This window comes from Rhinolophus sinicus, linkage group LG06, assembly GCF_036562045.2.
Source record: "Rhinolophus sinicus isolate RSC01 linkage group LG06, ASM3656204v1, whole genome shotgun sequence".
In the NCBI taxonomy this organism is placed as follows: domain Eukaryota; kingdom Metazoa; phylum Chordata; class Mammalia; order Chiroptera; family Rhinolophidae; genus Rhinolophus; species Rhinolophus sinicus.
Window position 1 is genome coordinate 25329159 of NC_133756.1, and position 19751 is coordinate 25348909.

The 19751-nt window shown below is 40.6% G+C and overlaps 1 protein-coding gene across 2 annotated transcripts in view; it reads right to left on the reverse strand.

Annotated features, from left to right (window-relative positions):
- Positions 1–19751, reverse strand: part of FYB2 (FYN binding protein 2) — a 97889-nt gene that overhangs the window by 17586 nt on the left and 60552 nt on the right. For both annotated transcript variants that reach the window (XM_019742549.2, XM_019742548.2), the window contains exons 6-13: positions 17675–17709; positions 14633–14664; positions 11138–11234; positions 8263–8422; positions 3566–3680; positions 3412–3452; positions 1847–1910; positions 658–756 (exon numbers count right to left, since the gene is read on the reverse strand). In XM_019742549.2, the coding sequence (XP_019598108.2) occupies positions 658–756; positions 1847–1910; positions 3412–3452; positions 3566–3680; positions 8263–8422; positions 11138–11234; positions 14633–14664; positions 17675–17709 (643 nt within the window). The remainder of the gene's footprint in view (positions 1–657; positions 757–1846; positions 1911–3411; positions 3453–3565; positions 3681–8262; positions 8423–11137; positions 11235–14632; positions 14665–17674; positions 17710–19751) is intronic.

Sequence of the window (19751 nt, forward strand, 5' to 3'; positions counted from 1 at the left end):
CAGAGACTTTCATTGTAGGCAAGAGGAAACCTGGGCTGATGGGTGCAAAAGGGAAGTGATTTGCCCACGTTTACACATTGAGTAAACAGAAGAGCTGAAACTAGAATCCAAAATCTAGGCCTCCCATCTCTTTGTTATACCAGTGAAAGTGTAACCTTCCCAAACATTGGTAATTAGCCAGCTTGATCATGGAGGGTCCTTCCAGGTCTAACTTTCAGATAACATGGACCATTCAGCTGAAAAGTTCATCTACCCTCTCCACACATTTCCTTTCTCAAGAGAGGCAAATTAGAATACGGAAGTGTAGATAAATAAAACCACTGGAACTTGTAGGATAAAAAGCATAAAAAGGACATAATAACGTAATGCTTAGTGATAACATCAGGAATATATGCCAAGGGTGATGAGAAAAGTTTCCATTCTGGACTTTGCTTGATTAAGACTTTCTCTCTACCCTTCTTTGCAATCTTTCCTCATCAGTTTTTTTCAAAAGGGACTTTGTCACTTTTTCATTAGTGTCTGGGGGTGTGGTTCACTCAAAAATTGGCAAGAAGGAGGTGGGTGATAACCAGGGCCTTTGGTTTAGTTTCTGATCTCCGCTCCACTGTTTCTGAAAATAGGATGGAGGATATAAAGCGGTGGAAAGGGACTTTTTACCTTAGATTTTCTTTCGACTTTGTTTTCTTCATCTGAAATCTGTCCTTTTCTTTCTTGAAGAATCTCTGCAGTCTTTTAAATGCTTCTTTTCTATCTAAACTAAGGAACCAGAGGATATAAACATGGCATTTGAGAGAGGACTAGAGATGGAAGGCTGTGGTAGTAAAAAGAACTAGCGGCTTCCATCTCATTTCCGAAACACACCCCACTCAAGCAAGAGCAGGGAAAAGCCTTGTCAACTTCTGTGCTCTACTTCTTTGTTTTGATGTCTATATGAAGTAGCACTTACCAGGCTGCCACAAAGGGAATTATGATATTTCAACAAAAACTTTCATCTACTCCAAATGGTCTCTATTCTGCAGCGTTTATGGAGCAAAGTCTTCCTTTTAGAGAAGATGACTCAGGGAAGCATAGTTTACAAAGTATACTAGAAATCGCAATTATTTCTAGTATAGTATATAGGAATTGCTGGCTCCTGAAATTCATGCCACTGAGTTTTAATTTACGGAATGATATAATGCAACAATGGTGGTACATCGACTGCCCAGTTGATGAATACAATTTTTCCAAATATGCTCTTGGGTTTTTTGGAGGAAGGGGTAGGGAGAGGGGATGATAGACCCATATCATCCCACCCAGCATGAGTCCCCTTTTTTTCCCTTCAACCTTCAAACTTTTGCTTTTCACCTCTGTTTTCCTTTTTAGAATGTACCTCTAGTAACTAAACTTGACAAAAATGCCTACTTGAACAAATATTATTCTTGATAACACTGAATTTTTAGATGTTAAATTAAGCCCAAATCCCAGTGACAGTTTTATTAACCTACAAAGACACAGGTAAGTCATAACCATTGATTTCTTCCTGGAAAAGTACTATAGAATTGAAGCAAGTTTTATTGACATTTACTTCTTCTCACTTATTTTCTAACACAGTACCAAAATCCTCTGCTCTGGGAGATAGACATTTTCTCAAAAGAGAAAGCAATGTGATTTGAAATTTAGCATATGATTGTACACAATTACAAGACCCCTATTGATCACAATGTAGTGTTACAAAAGCTTATTTCTATTCTCTATGCAAATTCTCCCTAAAGATGGTGGGGGCAAGAAGGAGAGTCACTTCTTAAATTGGTTTTCCTAGACTAACAGGAAATACCATTAGCTAGGAAGCCAAGAAAGAGAAACTCACTCTAATTTTGGGTAGTTGCTCTTCGTTCTGTAGACATCTTCATATATTTCTTCACTATTTTCTTCTGAAATAAAAAAAAAAAAAAAAGCTTTTTTCATCCATTATAAAGACAGTAGTTCAGATTCGTATTTAACAGAAAATTATTGGCTACCTACCAGGTGTGGATGTACTTTTATTTTTCCCTTGTTTAAGTAGATTACATTGAAACACATGCACATATTTTTATAAGTATATGGTACAAATAACTAAACATCTATAAAATTAGTATGTACAAACAAAAATTAATATTTGCTTCCACCCCTGATTCCAAGTCTGATCTGTTTTAGTTAATAAAAGTTGGTTTACCGACAGATCCTTCCTTCTACCCTCCCCCTTTGCATACTTAATATATAAAAATCAGAGTCTACTAAACATCAGACATTGTGTTGAATTCTGGAGAAATAATGAAGAATCAATATGTTTTGAATAATCTTTCCCTTCGTAGCATGGCTTTAGCCTAGCCTAACACGTAAGCTTAATACACACAGATATACTTTAAGTCTACCCGGACAATGGAGGATTTTTAAGATCAAAACTTGACTCTCACACAATGAGTGCAGGAGAGTCACTTAACTTCTCTGTTCCTCAGTTTCCATTTTAAAATGAGGCTTCTGTGTTTAATGATCTCTAAGAAGTTTCACCATCTGAAATTCTGACGTTCTGTGAAGGACGACAGCAATCAGAGCAGCATTTGCTTATTCCCTCTCCCTGATATTTTCATTCATTCATTCAACAACTATTTTAAAAATACATAACATCTACCTGGCATTATGTTAAGGGCTAAGGAAAATGGTAAGCATAACAAAGGTAACCATCTAGGAGGGAAGATAGTCATTAGTCAAAGAATCCCATAAATATAAAATTATAATTCTGACAAATGTAATGAAAAAGAGGGTTGAAACTCTGAGATTGAACACCAAGGAGAATATTCACGGGGTGCGGGGGGGAGTATGACTGAGCTGAGCACAGAAGAAAGGTTAAGAGTCACATAGGCAAAAGGACACAGGGGAGGAAAGAAAATTCCAGAAAGTGGGAGTAGCATAGGCAAACACCCTGTGGTGGGAACTTGACAAGTCAGAGGAGCTGAAAGGTCAGCATGACTGGGTCTCACACATGAAGACTGAGTATAGAATAAGAGAACAGGCCGCAGAGGCAAGCAAGGGCAAACCACTCAAGGCTGTTAGACCATGTGAAGGTCGACTGTGAAAGTACTGGGAAGCCATGAAAGTGTTTTAAGTGAAAACATTCCTATAATCAGACCTGCATTGTGACGAGATCAGGAAGGAAGCAATTTCACAGTGAAGTTGCTTTTTTGCCACAAGAGCCCCATTACCTTCATCTTGACCTTCACAATTCTAAATGCATTTATTAGCACATACCTCAGTCTGCTTCCCTTAGCTGGCTACTACCCTGTCCAACTGTTATTGTTAAAAGTATGTATAAATAAAAGACAATTTATCACTAATCAGCCGTAGAGCACTCAGCAATTCCTACTGGCCGTTTCACAGATGTCTCCCTGTACTTACCACTATCTGAGGCAAATGAGTTAGAGAAGTCCGACTTTGATCTGTGGGGAGAAAAGAAATAAAGACTCTTAACCTGTTGTCTTGTACCCCCTTAAAGTCTCACCACATTCATTTAAAGTCTCACTACACTGCTGACAGGCTGCCGTGTACTTACCCCTCTCTCCTGGGGTACTCAACATCATCATATGTCTCCTCTGAGCTATAACTTGGCTTAAAGGCCCCTTGGCCTGGTATTTCTTTAGTCATCGCCAAGGCCTCCACATACCCACCTGTAAGGAAAACAGAGAAACCCCCTGAAGAACAACTGCTCTCATAAATGGAATCACACATACCACTGGCAGTGGAGGCAAGAATAGGAAAAGATAGATCACATGTGCCAAAGCTGGATTATACTCTTGGTGTGTGTGATCATTTGGCAAACCATTTCCCCTTGCAGAGGCTCAGGTATGATTCTCTGAGGTTGGGATAATGATAAACAATGCCTACCCTTATGTGATCATGGCAAGGATTTACTACATTTTTTTTGAAGGTGCTAGTTTCCTAGTAAACTAGTAACTCCTCCCTCTTCTACAATTGCTCTTCCTCTAATGCCTGACCTCAAATGGTAAAGTCCTCCAGGGTACAGCCCTGGGGCTTCTCCATCTACCTAGATGACCTCATTCAGTTGTGTGCATTTTTCTCTTACTGGATAATTTCTTAAGACAAGTTGATTGCATACATGTCAACATACAATATTCATTAAAGTTGGAATTAGCCAGAAGATGGTTTGCCAGGTTGAAAATGTATTGGGATTATTTGCCCAAGTAGCTAGCTTGTTAAATGCAGGTGCTGGTTTATTTCACAGAGATGTAATTTTGTCATAACCATAAAACTGCCACCTTTCATCAGTTGGCATAGGTTAATATTTAGAGTGTGGGTGATTCAGAATCATTTCCAGACATGAACTAGTAATCAGAAATAAGTAGTAATATACCTGCGAAATAAGCAATAAGCAAATTGAGTTGTGTCTGTTCACTAAATTAACCAAGCAACAAGATTTTATCTTCTGACACGAAGTCAATTAGCATATAGGCCCGAACTGTCTCAATGACTGTTAGCTCCCAGAGGCAAAATAAGGTCCTGCATTTTCTTAAGGAGTTATCAGTAAATTTCTTCAAGACAAAATAAAGATGCTGAACCCACAGTCACTTAATTCTTAGTTCTGGACAATTTTTTTTTCTTTCCTAATCCTTCCTTTTGGCTGAGGCAAATGTAAAAGTTTGTGATTTCATTTTAAAAACACAGACAGCTCCTAAATTTACAGCTCTAACTTAGCTATCTCTAATGAATTCTAGATATTCCATCAGCCTTCATACCATTTCCATTTGGTTGTCTAAACATGCTATGTTCCCAACCAAATGCACCTTTTCTCTCTGCAAATTTGCTCTTCCTGAAGTCTGACCCAACTCAATAAAAAATGGCAACTCCATCCTTTCAATTGCTCAGGTCCAAAACCTAAAAGACATTCTTTCCTCCTTTCTCTTTCTTACCCCACCTCCAACCCACAGCTCTACTTTCACATTACATCCTGAATACAAACACATCTCAATGCTCCGCCAAGCTACCATCAGCTCTCACGCAAATGATTGCAACAAGCTCCTAACAGATGTGTAATTCATCCACTGCCTTTCTATATCAATTTTGTCAATTATTTTTTGTTTTTTTCAAATCTGTTTATTCGTTTTTATTGTAAAAACATTACATATAGTTATGTTTTGTGTCTTGTAATTCTAATATCTGTAATATTTTGCAGGTTGGTTTCTGTTGTCTGTCCTGGTTTTTACTCTCTGTGGCTTGTATCCTTCTATGTTTAGTTATTGTTTTGCCTGGGAACTGTTAATTTAAAAAAAAAAATTATTTTGTGGGAATTATTTGAAACCTGGGATAAAAATGGGTTCCATCAGAGAGGATTTATGTTTGCGTCTATCAGTTGTCAGTGGGGGCTACCAAGATGGTACCACTTTAGATGCAGTTGGGTTTCTTTTGGAATACACACATAGTGTGAATGCGAACCGCCGGTGCACATGGGCATAAGCTTGTGATAGATTTTTTTCCTTCACTCAGCACCAGGGTCAAAAAGGGCAAATTTCCTTCTGCTCCATGGGGTTTATATCTTGCTAATTCTTTTTTTTTTTTTCAAAGAAGTAATACGTTTATTTTTTTCAAAGGTGGCCTACTTGGATAGAAGTATAGAAAAATACTCACTTGAATTTTTTTCTTAAAACTTTCCTCTGTTTTCATACCCACTCCCCTCAACTAAGCATTTTGTGCTACTCATCGTAAGTATTGCAAAGACTTATTAATGGATTCAGCAATTCCCTTGGTGCTTTAGCAGTATGTACGAATTACTCAGAATAATCTTCTTCAGACTGTTTTCATCATGGTATAATCCCCAAATCTATAGTGACTCTTCATGGACATTATATTATTGCATGAAAACGGCATTCAGTCCCATATTCAGGGCTTTCCTGTAACTCTTCTTCACTTCAACTTGTTTTCCTCTCTTCCCTCCTCCCCCCCCCCCCCAATACTCCAAATAATTCTATTTCTCATCTTAAGGCATTGTTTTAAAATTAAAGCTATCTCTGTGCTTTCTCATTCACCTCATCAGAACTATTAACCCCCCCATTTTTTTAAATTAAAAATGTTTTTTTTTTTTGTGGTAATAACACAACATCTACCATCTTAACTAATTTATAAGACACAATACAGTATTGTTAACTATAGGCTCAGTCTTGTTTGTTCTTAAAGTGTGGACCTACTTTGGGGTTCCAACTTTATACAGGCGTCTCCGATTATAAACTCACTTTGGGCCGGTCCTGCGATATGGCCCCTGTACACTGTGTGGCATGGAGTCAAAACAGGAACTCAAGGGATTCAGAACTCAGTAAAAACCCTCAGGGTGAAAGTAGCTTTGGCATTCACTTCCCAGGATCCCTGGATACAGCAGGTGTATGGACACTTTTTTTTTTTTTTTAACTATTTCTGTGATACTTCCATAAATTAAAAAAAAAATTGATCTTCACTTGTTTCTGTCAGAATCATTCAGATTGTCTAATTCACTATATTCTCAGAAACTAAAGTTTGATTTATTCTTTCATTCCTTTACTGTTTTGTTGGTAGCTCGAGTGTGCCAGACACTGTGCCAGGTTACAGAAATACAGAGAAAAATACCCAGTGGTCTCTGATCTCAAGGTGCTCACAGTATACCATGAGAGGCAAACACGTACACGACGAATTATAATGTAAGGCATGTTATAATCTTTCAGAAATGAAAATGAATGAAGAGAGCTAGCAGTTATTTAGCATATGAACCAGACTTTATGTGCAGTGATGAACAGCACTGGGGAATAAGTATAGGAGCCTCATTTGCACATGAAAGGAAGTAAATTTTCCAAGGTTACAGGAGACTCTAAAGCCTAAGATGGAAACGTGGTCATTCCGTCACTGCTTTAGTGTCATGAAAACAGAGAGGCGAGAGGAATTGTGATCCCTGGAGAGTGCGAAAGAGGAAGGTGGACTGAGGTAAGGGAGGTCTCAGAAGAAGTCACTTTTGAGGTAGATCTTAAAGGATTTAATAGGACATCAGCAGGTAGAGAATGAACATAAAGAGAAAAGGGATCAAGCAAAATTAGAGGGGCACTTAAGCACATGCCATCGTCAGTAAACTGAGAATAGTGCAGAGAGTGTACGGGGAAGGAGGTCTGTGGCAGGGATGAGGCCAACTAGCCTAGAAGCAGATTTTAAAGGGCCTGGAGTCCATCTTATGATGGCTACGAATTTATTCTTCGTATAACTCTGATTGTAATACTTTATGAAATGTCAGTGGTTTGCTATGGCGTATTGGGCTGGAGTAGACATCTGTTTTCTTTGTCTATCCAGTGTCTACATTTTTTTCCTGATTAACCTCTCTCTTATTTGTTATGTAGTTTTGGTAGAACTGACTCTACCCCCAGCTCCAAGAGTGAGTTTGTCTCAGGCTGGATCAATCAGAGTATCACATCCCCCATTTATCACGACTGGTTCAGGAATGGCATGTGACCCAATCAGAGCCAGTAAGACTCAGATCTGGGCCTCATAACTGTTCAGATAACAATTTCTAGTTTATCTCGGGGGCTCCTAAGAGGACAGAGTCTAAGCCTGTCACTGCTAGATGTTATCTTGCCTCCGCAAGTGTAGAATTTGTCTGAAAATGGAGCCAAGCCGGAGGCTGAGCAAAGCCAGGAGTAGAAAAAGTAACATTGAGTCCTCGTGATGTGGTTTGTGTCCCTGGATCCAGCCATGGCCGGACTTCCTACTAGGTGAGCCTCCTTTTCTTTTTTTGCTTAAGACAATGTGATTTGACACTGTTACTTGCAATCAAGAGTCTTGACTAACGTGAAGGTAAAATGCAATCTGAATAAAGTCAACTAATGATATCATCTGTGTGTCAATTACTTGGGCCTACAAAAAAACCACAACAACAGGAACTGGTAGATATAAAAAGAAAGGAACAAAACTGTCAGACATTTTCTTCACAAAAACCCCTCTAAGGTCCCTATTGTGATCCCTTTTTATCAATGAAGAAATTGAGCTACAGGAATATGAAATTACTTACCACGGAACTTGTAAGTTTAGAATCTAGCTTGAACTCAGGTCTTCTCCTAGATCCAGTGCTCTTTCCACCACTGCACAGGTGCCACACTAGGGCAAGTTACTTGGTACATAACAGATGTTCAATAAATATTTATAAAATAAATTAAAATCTTGGCCGTGCACAGCTTTAAAATAATTTGGTAATGGTAAAGAGAACCAGGAAGAAATGCAACTTACATTGACCTTGGAAGTGCCTGGCCGGCTTCAGGTCCTTAGGGCAGGTCTTTGGCTGGCTGGTGTCAATCACAGTGCCCTGCTCCCTGGCCAGCATGCCCCCACTACCTCCGTGGGCTTTCATCATCTGGATTTTTCCAGGTGTCCTTTCATTGACACCTACCTAAACACATGCAACAGGGAGAGTACTGTAGGGCTTTGACATATCTGTTTAGTTCTTTGCTTATTCATGCTGTTCTTTATTCATTCATTCCTCACAGGTAGTAATTATTTATGATTTATTTAATGGTGTTTTACTAGACTCTAAGTTTCATGAGGAGGTGCACCACATCTTTTGTTTACATCTGAATGGCCAATGAATGCCCAGCACAGAGGCAGGCCCACAGGAAGCAGTCAGGACGTAATAGGGCAGGCTCTTTATGTATTCTCTCTCTTAAATTTTGCAATACTCGTTAGGAAAATATCATGAGTCTTCTTGATAAATAGTTTATAAGGGTCATATAGTAACTGACCCCTGGTCTCACAGTGAATAGTTTACCGAGGCAGGGGGTGACCTTAGAGCCCTGTGCTTCTGACCACTAGGGATGCTGTGTTCCTTTTGCCTGACATTGCACCTTTCCACCTTCCATTCTTCTGCTCCTCCTCACTTCTTTCCAGTGTTCGTTAAACACTTTCTAAAGGTGAGACAACATGCTAAGCTCTGCAATGAACGTGGTGGTTTACATGCTAGTCACGGAGACAATACCCGCCAACAATCAATTAACGTATAATGTGGCAAGTGCTTTTTCCAGCAGTATTGTTCACCGAGATGAAAACAGAGAGGAGGGGGAAGTCAATTCTCTTGGCTAAGAGACAGGGTTGGAGAAGACTTCAAAAGCAGGTTTTATTAAACCATTTTTCAGTGTAAGTAAGAGATTGATTGAGGGGCTAAAGGGACACCTAGCAGATAAATCAGCATGAGCAACGGCATGGGGTATGTGGAGAAATGTTAGCGTCCTCGTGAGGGGAGTAGGGAGGCTGATGAGGGAAGAGTTGAAGGAACGAGGGGTAAGGAGCAGGGGAAGAAAGACTGGAAATGAGTCCAAAAAGACAAGACAGAATGGGGCTGAGTTATGAAGGGTCTTTCATCCAAGGCAAAGAGTATGGGCTTTAGCTCAGTCACAGGGAGCCCGGCAAAGGAGAAACCTGACCAGATTCTCATGTCAGAAAAATCTGGAGAGACTGACTGGAAGAGATACTGGAGACAAAGAAGAAATAGAACATTTCTGGCCATCTGAGTGTTTTCTAATGATCAGATGACAATGGGAGAGGGGATGACTGTCCTTTGACTACAAGTGGACATGAGGGTTGACTCTAAGGATACACTGAAAGTACTTGGATAAAGCTGAAGTAATTAATAGCTATCCGAGTAAGGCATGGAATTTCCTGAGTGCTTGGTGGGATCTGGGCAAACTGAGAGGAGGACAGGAGCAGAGGCCTTTTTTTCAGTCACACACCCAAGAGTGAGTTTTTAAATGGGGAAAAATGACAAGAAAGTAATGAGGTCAATGTTTCCCGCTAGTATAGAGGCCGCCTTCCCTCAGTGGAAGCAGTGCATGCATTCTCTGTCCTTGGGAATGTTCCCTAGGTCTGTGGGAATCACAATGGACTTTGTATCTACTGACCAGTAGTTTATATGTGACCCCAAAGAGCGCTGCCCAGCTAGACCACCCATCACATTTACCTAACAAATTCCAAACAACCTCTAACAATACCCAAAACTCAAATCCAGTTCATGCAAGTAGGACCACGTCCCTTTGGTGGTAGCCTGACCCCATACCTGGCTCTTGTCACATGGCCAGCACTGGGGAAGAAGACATCCTGGTTTTGCTCTTTCACGATCAGTCTCCTAATCATGCTCCCCCACTTCTGATCTCTGACCTCATCACCCGTTTATGGCCTTGCCCCTGCTCCCTGGCCTTGACACCAGACACTGCTCCCCCCCACCCCCACTCTGGTCCCTGTCTTTTATAGTGAATGACAATTCTGTGACTTGTGTTCATTTGTGATGCTCTGTAAACAGCCATCCTCATCCAGCCTGGTCTCTGGGCCGACACACCAGATCCGCCCCACACCACCAACTAGATGTGTGATTTACCCAAGCCCTGCAGATTGGAACGGGAACAATTGGCTATTATAAGCTATCTACACAGGTAGATATTACACAGGTATCTAGAATGTTCGGAGCACTGGTAGTAGCCCTGTTGGAAACTATTGTCTACGCCTCCGACCACCCTCATTGTTTTATAGGGGACAGTGTCAATTGAATATTGATACACACACATATACACTATTTACTATTAATGAACAATGTTGATCAATTAATTACTTAATAGACAACAATAATCCATTTCATTTTTAGGGTAGCTTATGGCTTACAAAGCACTTTCATGTACATTTCATTTTATCATCATGCTTGAGGATAGGAATGGGGATGTAATTGGGTGGGGGTAATTTTTTCTCATTTTAAAGATGAGATGACCAAGCTCAGGGACTAAGTCACTCTTCTCAGCCAGACCTTCGAGCACAGAGCCTAAGGAGGCCCTCCCTCCGGGGTTGTGCAAGTGCATGGTCAGCACCTGAGTGTTTCCTTATATTTTGCCCCCTGGGTGCCTTGCTGCACTCACACGATTCCCTGCTACATGGGTAATAAGTGGCAAATCTGAGGCTAGAGCTCAGTGTTATTTTCATGCTCTTATCTTTGATGAAACCCACTATATCTTCTGAATCTGTCTCTCTGAGAGCTGCATGTCTCAGCTTCTAAAATGTCATCCCATGAACTGATGCTATTACCTTGCTGACCTGTACTGTTTGGTCTGGAACCCTAAATCACAGATACCTTGGAAAGATGGTTTGACTGTAGATCCTTTTCTGTTTTTTGAGGTTTCCGTTCACATGGCTCTTGTTCCTTCGTTGTTTTACCTTCATATTTAGGGCTGAAATGTGAAGAGATACAAGGAAAAAAGTGAAGTTTACAGTGTGTATATGCTAGTATACCACTCAGTCCTAAATGAAATGGGAAAAATGAATTTAAACAGATCTGAGCCCTTCTTCTTCACCTTTTTAAAATTTATTTTTAATCTTTTAAAGATGAGGGTGCTAGGATCAGGTCAGCCATAGTTCCCCTGAGTTTCTGCGTGCTCTCAATGCTAGTGAACTCCTCCTTAAAATCTCCAAATAACTCCCCACTGTCTGTAGATAAAATCTAAGTCCCATCTTGATCTGGCTCCTACATTACTTTCCAACCCCATCTCCCTGTGCTCCATTCTGCACTTTTGCTCTAGTCCAGACTCTCCTAATTCGCCAAACTGACCATGCTATTTTGAGCAACTCATGCCCTTTATTTCTGTTTCCTTTGCCAGACAAACCTTCCACATCTTACATTGCTGGGAAACACAATGCCCTTTTCAACTTGTCTAAATCATCTTACCTCTGAGGATCTTCCCCTGATTCTCCCAAGCGGTCATACCTTCTTATCTGCACCCCCAACTCTCTGTCCTTCTGTCTTGTATTGTAACGGTACTGTCTGTGGATTTATCTTCAGTTCCTCCATTTGGCCTTGTCAACTCACTAAACATCAAGTTCTAAAAAGGCAGGACACTCTTATTCATGTGCATATCCCCAGTACTACTGCTGTGTAATCCATGGTAGGACCAGCACAGCACCTGGCACAATGCTCCCTAATGAAAAGAATGACTGCACGTGCCAGGAGGTAGGCAGCAGCTGCCGTGGAGAGAGTCAAGGCGGAGAGTGTAATGAAAAGACTCAGGACCCAGGACAGAATGCTGGGGAACACCAACACCCACGTGAGAACTTCTGTGTCTGGCATTATAGTGAGCTGGAAAAGTTCTACAACCACATTTTTATGAAAGGCAGAGAAAGAAGAGCCCTCAAAGAGAATCAGAGGTGCTCATGAAGGAAGGAGAAACACCAGGAGGGTGCTGTTCTGAAAGACAATGGAAAAAGTTTTAAGGCGTTTCATTCCTTCATCTAATTACTGAGCACTCTTGTTCATCATTAAGGCCATTGATTAATTCTCCGTGATGTACAGGGGCTGAGAAGTGAGGGCTGGGTCTAATCCTTTCTCTAAAAGTCTAAGATTAACCTTTCTACAAATCACATTTTCTCATTTATAAATGAAAGGTCACCATGCCAATCTCCACGGTTGCCATGAGAATGAAATGTGATAAAAATGTCGAAAGCCTAGCATTGTTTATGGCATGTAATGGACCCTTAATAATGATTGGTGTCTTTTTCTTCATCAAAACATTTGCTGAGTTAGAATTATGCAATTATTTTGTTCCCATTGCACATTGCTGATATGTCTTCTAAAGCATTTACCCGCCTGGTTGATGTACATGTCCTGTGTAATCCATCTTCTTACCCCCCCAGGCTTTGTGCAGTAATTTCTACAGTTGAATCTCCATAAATAATTCTCACATTAAACATTGTGACTTCTAGGACTAATACTATGGGGAGAGGAATACATCATCTCTGCTTTGAAACTCTTTTGTGGCTCCCCCTGACCTATAGAAAAAGTCAGGATATGTGCCATCCAATACAGTGGGCACTTTCCACATGTGGCTACTGAATGGTTGAAATGTGTCTGGTCCAAATTGAGCCATAAGTGTAAAATACATCTGGATTTTGAAGACTTGGTATGAAGAAAAGAATATAAATACCTCAGTAATAGTTGTTATAAAGATTACATCTTGAAATACAATATTTTGGATATATTGGATAAATAAAACACATTGTTAAAATTAATTTCACCTGTTTCTTTTTACCTTTTAAAATATGGCTGGTAGAAAAAAATTTAAATGACATGTGGTTTATGCATATTGTTATTGGACAGGGCTGGTCTAAATGATAAATCGGGGCGCTCAGGCCCTCCCGGAACCAGCTCTGCATACTTCTCCAGTTTTGTTCCTGCTACACTTTATTATGCTCAAGCATTATCACACTGTGGATTCCTATGCCGGCCTCATTATCTTTGCTTACACTTTTCCTTGCGCCTGGGACCTACATTCCACCATTTTCACCTGGCCAATTCCTCCATGTCATTCAAGATTCAGCTCAGTCATCACTCTTCAAGGAAGCATGCCTGGAGCCTCACCTCTGTGTTTTTACAACTTCCATAGCAGTCATTATATTATGTTGTTATTTCCTGTTTACGTGCTCATTTCTCCCTCCTTCAACCACTCCAGCCTTCATGTCCATCTTGAACCAAAAGTAGGACATGTATTGTATTCATTTTCATATCTCAGAATCTAGCAATGTCTGAACACAGTAACAGCTCAATAAATGTTGAACTCAATAATCACTTGACATGTGCCTGCCATGTGCCCAGCCCTGTGGTAGGTGCTAACGTGTAACTACGGGGCTCATGAATTGAATTGGGCAGAGACATGAAAGGAGCCCACCCAGCTGAGGAGCGGTTCTCCCATGACCCAGTTTTTGGCCTCATCCAGGAAATTTGGATACTTGTTCTCCAGAGCTCAGCAACCATGTTTATTCTAACGCATTAAAAATAACTCAGGGGGAGAGTGATAGCCAGCAACTCAAGAGGCAGGTGAGAGCACCACTATGTGTTAAGGCCCTGCTCTGGATCAGGGAGTACAAGATGTGGCAGCAGTGCCAGGCACAGGAAAACACAGGCCCTACCTAAAAGGAGCTCACAGACAAGAGGGTGGGGAGGACAGTATAGGTGAACGTGCATGTGAGCAAACACGACAGACAGTGACATTAGTGCCCACATAGGTGTACCTTACCGTGGTCCCCCAGGGAAGGGACTTGTTGGCTACTTCTCATTGAAGGAAGAGAATCAAGGAAGGTTTCTTATCAGAGGGCATGTTAGATGGTCAGTACAAGTTCTCCAGATTATTAAATTGGGGTGAGTTAATGAGTTAAATAAGCAAAGGCAAAGAGACTTGAAACAGCATGGTATGACTTGGAAATTGTAAGTCCTTGGGTAGTCATGTGATTGTTATATACCTGCTGGATTGTGTGACTCTCCCTGTAATCCGAGAGCCTCTGAAGGTTGTGGCTGGACCTCCATCATTGCAACAGCCCCAGTGGCTAGCAAATGACTGGCACATGCTGGGGACTCAGTGTGTGCTGGGTGGGAGCAGTGTGGGCTGGAACAAGGTGAGAGGGTTAGCATCCCTGAGCACCTTCTGCACCAGGAAGCTTGCAAGGCACTGGTCTGGGGGTGGGGTGAGGGATGAACCAGGTCAGGCACTGGAATCATAGCTGGCCCATTGAGGAAAAGTAGCTCAGTTGTCAGAGGGGCAGTAGCTGGGTTAATGCTTTTCCTTTGGAACATAAAACTCACCTAAGTTCTTGATGGAGAAAACTCTTCAAAGGCTAAAAGTAAAGAAGAAAATGGTCATTTTCCAAAATATACCCTAATTAACTGGGTCTCTGTTTGGTTACAGATCATTAGACACTAGACCAAAAGGTGAGGTGGGTGAGGTCTCAGTACATAGCAAAGGTAGACTCTGACCACAGAAAATTCTATGAACTGTTGCCAGTGGGGCTGAAGGTTGTCAATCCAAAAAGAAAACTAGCTTTTCTGAAGTTACGGTGCCTGCCAGGGGGGATGTATGATTTAACTTAGAAAATTCAGTTGTTCTCTGCATAACTTTCCTGGAATGCATCTGTAGGGTAAAGGACTTTTAAATCATAGGAGGAAACATGAATTTGTGGTATTCGAGTAAAGTTTCAGTGGGCAAATTCGTGTGCAAGTCATGCTGGGAACTCTCCCTTTCTGACTGTGTATCCTCTGATCAAAAATCCGCTCTCGCATGGCCTCGATTTGACGCCATTAAAATTATGTCCCAGTGACAACAACATAGCCTCTCATTTGTGTAGTGCTCACGTATTTGATGCCATCCATTATGCGGAGTCTATCCGAGAACCTGAGACAACAGAGACTATCTCAGCATCCAAAATGCTGCCACATTTGTCCAGGTCTACCAGCTCATATACTCTCCTTTGAGGAGAGCTCTGCAGGCCTTCATTCAAGGACTACTGGTTTTTATTTCCTATATAATTCTAGTAAATAGGATGACAAGTCAGACAGACCTTGTTTTATCTCTCTGTTAATTTACAGGAAACTTAATCTCTCTGAGCCCTGAGTTCTTGCCTATAAAATGGAAGCAGTGGCACCAGTTCCCCAGGTTACACTGTGGAGTAAGTGCTACCAGGCACGCACAGGTGCCTGGCACACAGCAGGGACACGCCTGACCACATGAGACACTCACTGCTAGACACAAAGATATTGACAGGAGAAAGAAATGATAATTGTCAGGAAACAGAAAACAATGACAGCAAACAGATTTGTGGGGGTTTGGTGCGAAGGCAGCTACTCTGAACACCTACAAGGGCCCAAGAGCATCTCATAAAAAAAGTTTGGATGGTCCCCAAGCATCCCTTATGTTTCAGGGTACTCCACGTCATCAAGAAAGGGTGACGTCAGAGGCCACCCACCAAGACTAAAACTACTGAGATGAACATAAACTACGCCTGTATATTAAAAGATTGAAAAATTAAAAATACTTTCATGATTTTTTTTATTTTGAATGGGAAAAAGTTCAGTCATTTGGAAAGTTCACTGGTGCAGAAAAGTTTATTTGCTGATGTTGCCAGGTAAGTGAGGCATTTTAATAAAATGTTTGTACTCTCATTAATAGGTGTAATAATCATTTATAGTTTTCTAGCCATAAAAATGTATTCACAAATGAACAATCCTTTCCGATAAACATGAGAAAACGAAAGCAGATATAGCAGTAAAAATATTACTAAGGGTAACGTCTGAGAGTTTACTGCCTATGTTTTCTTCTAGGAGTGTCATGGTTTGGGGTCTTAACGTTTAAGTCTTTAACCCATTTTGAGTTTATTCTTGTATATGCAGTAAGAAAGTGGTCCAGTTTCAATTTTTTGCAATTATCTGTCTAGTTTTCCCAGCACCATTTATTGAATAGACTGTCTTTACCCTAATGTATATTCTTTCCTTGTTTGTCATATATTAAATGACCATATAGGCATAGATTTATTTCTGGGTTCTCTATTCTGATGAGAAAGGTGAAGGGATTGAGAAGTACAAATTGATAGTTGCAAATAGTCATGGGGATGTAAAGTACAGTATGAAGAATATAGTCAATAATATTGTAAAATCTATGTATAGTGTCAGATGGGTACTAGACTTATCGGGGGATCACTTTATAAAATATATAAATGTCTAACCACTATGCTGTACACCTGAAACTAATATAAAATATTGAATGTCAACTATGATTAAAAAATAGTCACAGGGAAATAAAGTACAGCATAGGGAATATAATCAATAATATTATAATAGCTATGTACAGTGTCAGATGGGTACTAGTATTATTGGGGTGATCACTTTGTGAGGTATACAAATGTCTAATCGCTATGTTGTTCTGTACGCCCAAAACTAATTAAAAAGAAAAAGGAAACTGAAGCAGAAAGATGAAGGATGAGACGAAATGTGCCCAGTGAGAAAAGAGTAGAATCTTAACTGACTCAGCTACGTCAGGTAAGTGCCTACTGTGTGCCAGGTGCTGTAGTAGGTGCTTACCTCCCTTGTCTGACTTAGTTTTCTCAACAATTCAGTGAAACAAGTATTGATCCCCTTTTGTACTGAGCATCTACTACTGCAGATACAGTAACCACAAGGCATATGCTTCTTGCCCTCATGGGGAATACACCATTTTACAGAAGACGCAACTGAAGCTCAGAGAGGTAAAATGCATGGAACACATGCCAGGCACTTCCTATTAAGCTATTTACCTGAATTTACCTTATATTCATTCTCACAATGACTCCAGATGTCAGTACTTCTGTTATCTCTATTTTGCAGGTGAGGAAATGGAGGTTCAAGGTCACAGAGCCAGGAGCTGGGATGGAGACCAAAGATTCCTGCTAGGGACCTTAATCAAGTTACTCCATTGCCTCCAAGGTGGTACCTAGCACCATGTCAGCCAGGAGCCCAGAAAATGTGCCTTCGAGGGCCTGGTCACTCTCGTGAAAGCATGGGATATACAAATTTGTCTTGTGCCAAAGAACTCTTCTGTCTGAAGGGACAGTTATTGAAGTCCAGTTGGTGCTGGCCACCGTAGATAAGGGGTTGGAAATGGATTAGGACCATCTGCTCCCATCCCGTCACACATTTTCTGTCTCTGACATTGCAGGGCTCAGGCTTCAGAATTTCAGCAGCTGGAGTCTGGACTAGCCTCAGAAATCAGGGGTAAACCAAAAACAAAGACCTTTCTTCCCTTGTAAAAGAAACTACTTTTGAATCAACTCTGTACATGTTTCATTTATAATTTCTTACAAAGAGAGGAAACAATACCTTTTGGAGTTCTTCAATTCCAACTTCATAAGTTGCTAAAAAAAAAAAAAAGAAAAAAAAAAAAAGAAAAAGTTATTTAAGGCAGTTTCTTCTAGGACCCATTTCTTATAGTCCCCAGGATTAAAGCAATTACGAACGTTTGCAGAGTTCAGTTTTCTCAGCTTTCATAACATTGATGTATGTGAGGCTTTGTCTAGGTGGCTTGGGAAATTCTCGGGTCACTGATTATGGTTTTAATTTCTGTGGGGATTTCCAGGTGGAATGTACAGTCAATGAAAACATTTGAAACAAATTTCAGTTTCCTGTTTTGGTAAATGTATTCATACTCCGGGATTAAGAGAAAGCACTGAAATTTAGTGGTAGTGAAACCGGAGGCCAAACAAGTCCGGGGCTCAGCTCATAGAATAAGAATTTATTATCAGAGCACCAGTGGTCTGAGAAGGCAGCAGGTTAACGCCTCCAAAACTGCCTTCACATTCCCAGTCTGGCTTGGGGTGTTTAAGGCAAAAATCTGGGCGTTCCTCCAGCGGCTGTGTGATGGTTGGGGTGGGGGAGGGGTATCTGCAGGGAACCTTCCCTTGGGCCATGTGATTTTCTGGTAGAGTCCGTGACCCAGGAACATGATGGCAGTAGCCTGGTAGACTATTGAGATTGTGATCGATAAGCCTAAGGGTATTAATCACAAGTTTCAGGGTAATTTTGTAAAACTGGGAACTGGGTGGGACGGGACTTTTGAGCTCAAGCCACAGGAGGAGGATCTATTATTGTTTAAGGGAAGGTGAGGCCAGGGACGCAGTGAGGCCTCTACTATGGGGGTGCCAACCGGGCCCCGTTTCAGTAGTAATCAGAAAGCAAATTTGAAAGGGAAGGGGAAGGACAAAAGGCCAAAGAAATCTATTAATAAATCACACTTCAACAAGATGGACTCCATTGCATGCCTAAAAGTGTTTTGCTCCACGTGTGCTTGGTTTACTCAGTACAGCTGGAAAAGTCACCAACCACCAACTAAGGTTTGAATCCCTTTTGATATTTCCAGTAGTTTTGTGGATTTCATTTAATGACATGATGACAATCTTAATTATTAACATGAGTAGTAGCAAGAACTTGGGTTCAAAGTCCAATCCTGCCACTTCCTACCTGTGGGACTACGGACATATTACTTTTTTTCCTTTGAACTTCAGCTGCTCATCTGTAAAATGGGGTCAATTGGTACCTGCCTTAGAGTTAAATGGGGAGATGAAAGGAGATGATATAAGAAATATAATATACCTAGCAAGTTACCATCGTATAGAAAGTGATACGTTTTTCAATGAAATTGCTAATTTGATTTTTCTTTGCTTACAAGTTATCTATAAAGGTTTTCCCCCTGCTGTTTAGTGAATATGTGTGCATAGCAAGTAGGACTACCCCCTCTGTTTCTTTTCTCTTCTTTGCTGCTAGAGTCCTGAAGCTTTGGTTCAGAAAACTGACCAAAGAACATGTTGCATTTCCAAGCCATTATTATTCTAAACTTACAATCCATTAATGAAGTGAATTAAATCCTAGGTTTTCTTTAGGGACTTTCTGCATGTGATTGCTGACACACAGACCTAAAATTCTGTGTGGATGATTAACAATATGTGCTTTAACTTGGGTAATTATACACTTTTAATTTCACCATTTTTAAAATAAAAACATTTTATTCTGCTGTTATTTGCTTCAAAAACTTTGTGTAGCTATTAATGCATTTTAAAATACTGCTTATGATGCAGACTGCCTCATCCATTCCAGGCATGGATTCTTTTTTCAATTAAAAAAAACTTAATCTCCTCCTCCCTCCTCCAATTTATTTACCATATATATATTTTAAAGAATTAACAAATCATGGTTTCTTTGCTTCTCCTTGCCACCTGGGTGGGGGGTATTTTTATTCTGTCTCAGAAATAGGGAAACCAAGGCTCAGAGAAACCTTACTTGCCAAGGCTAGTTGGAAGTGTTCCCAAGGTTGGATCAGATTGGTCTCTCTAACTCTCCTTCCAGGGAAGCAAACATCCTTTAATGAGAAGCAGCATAAAATTATGGAAAGAGCACAGATCTT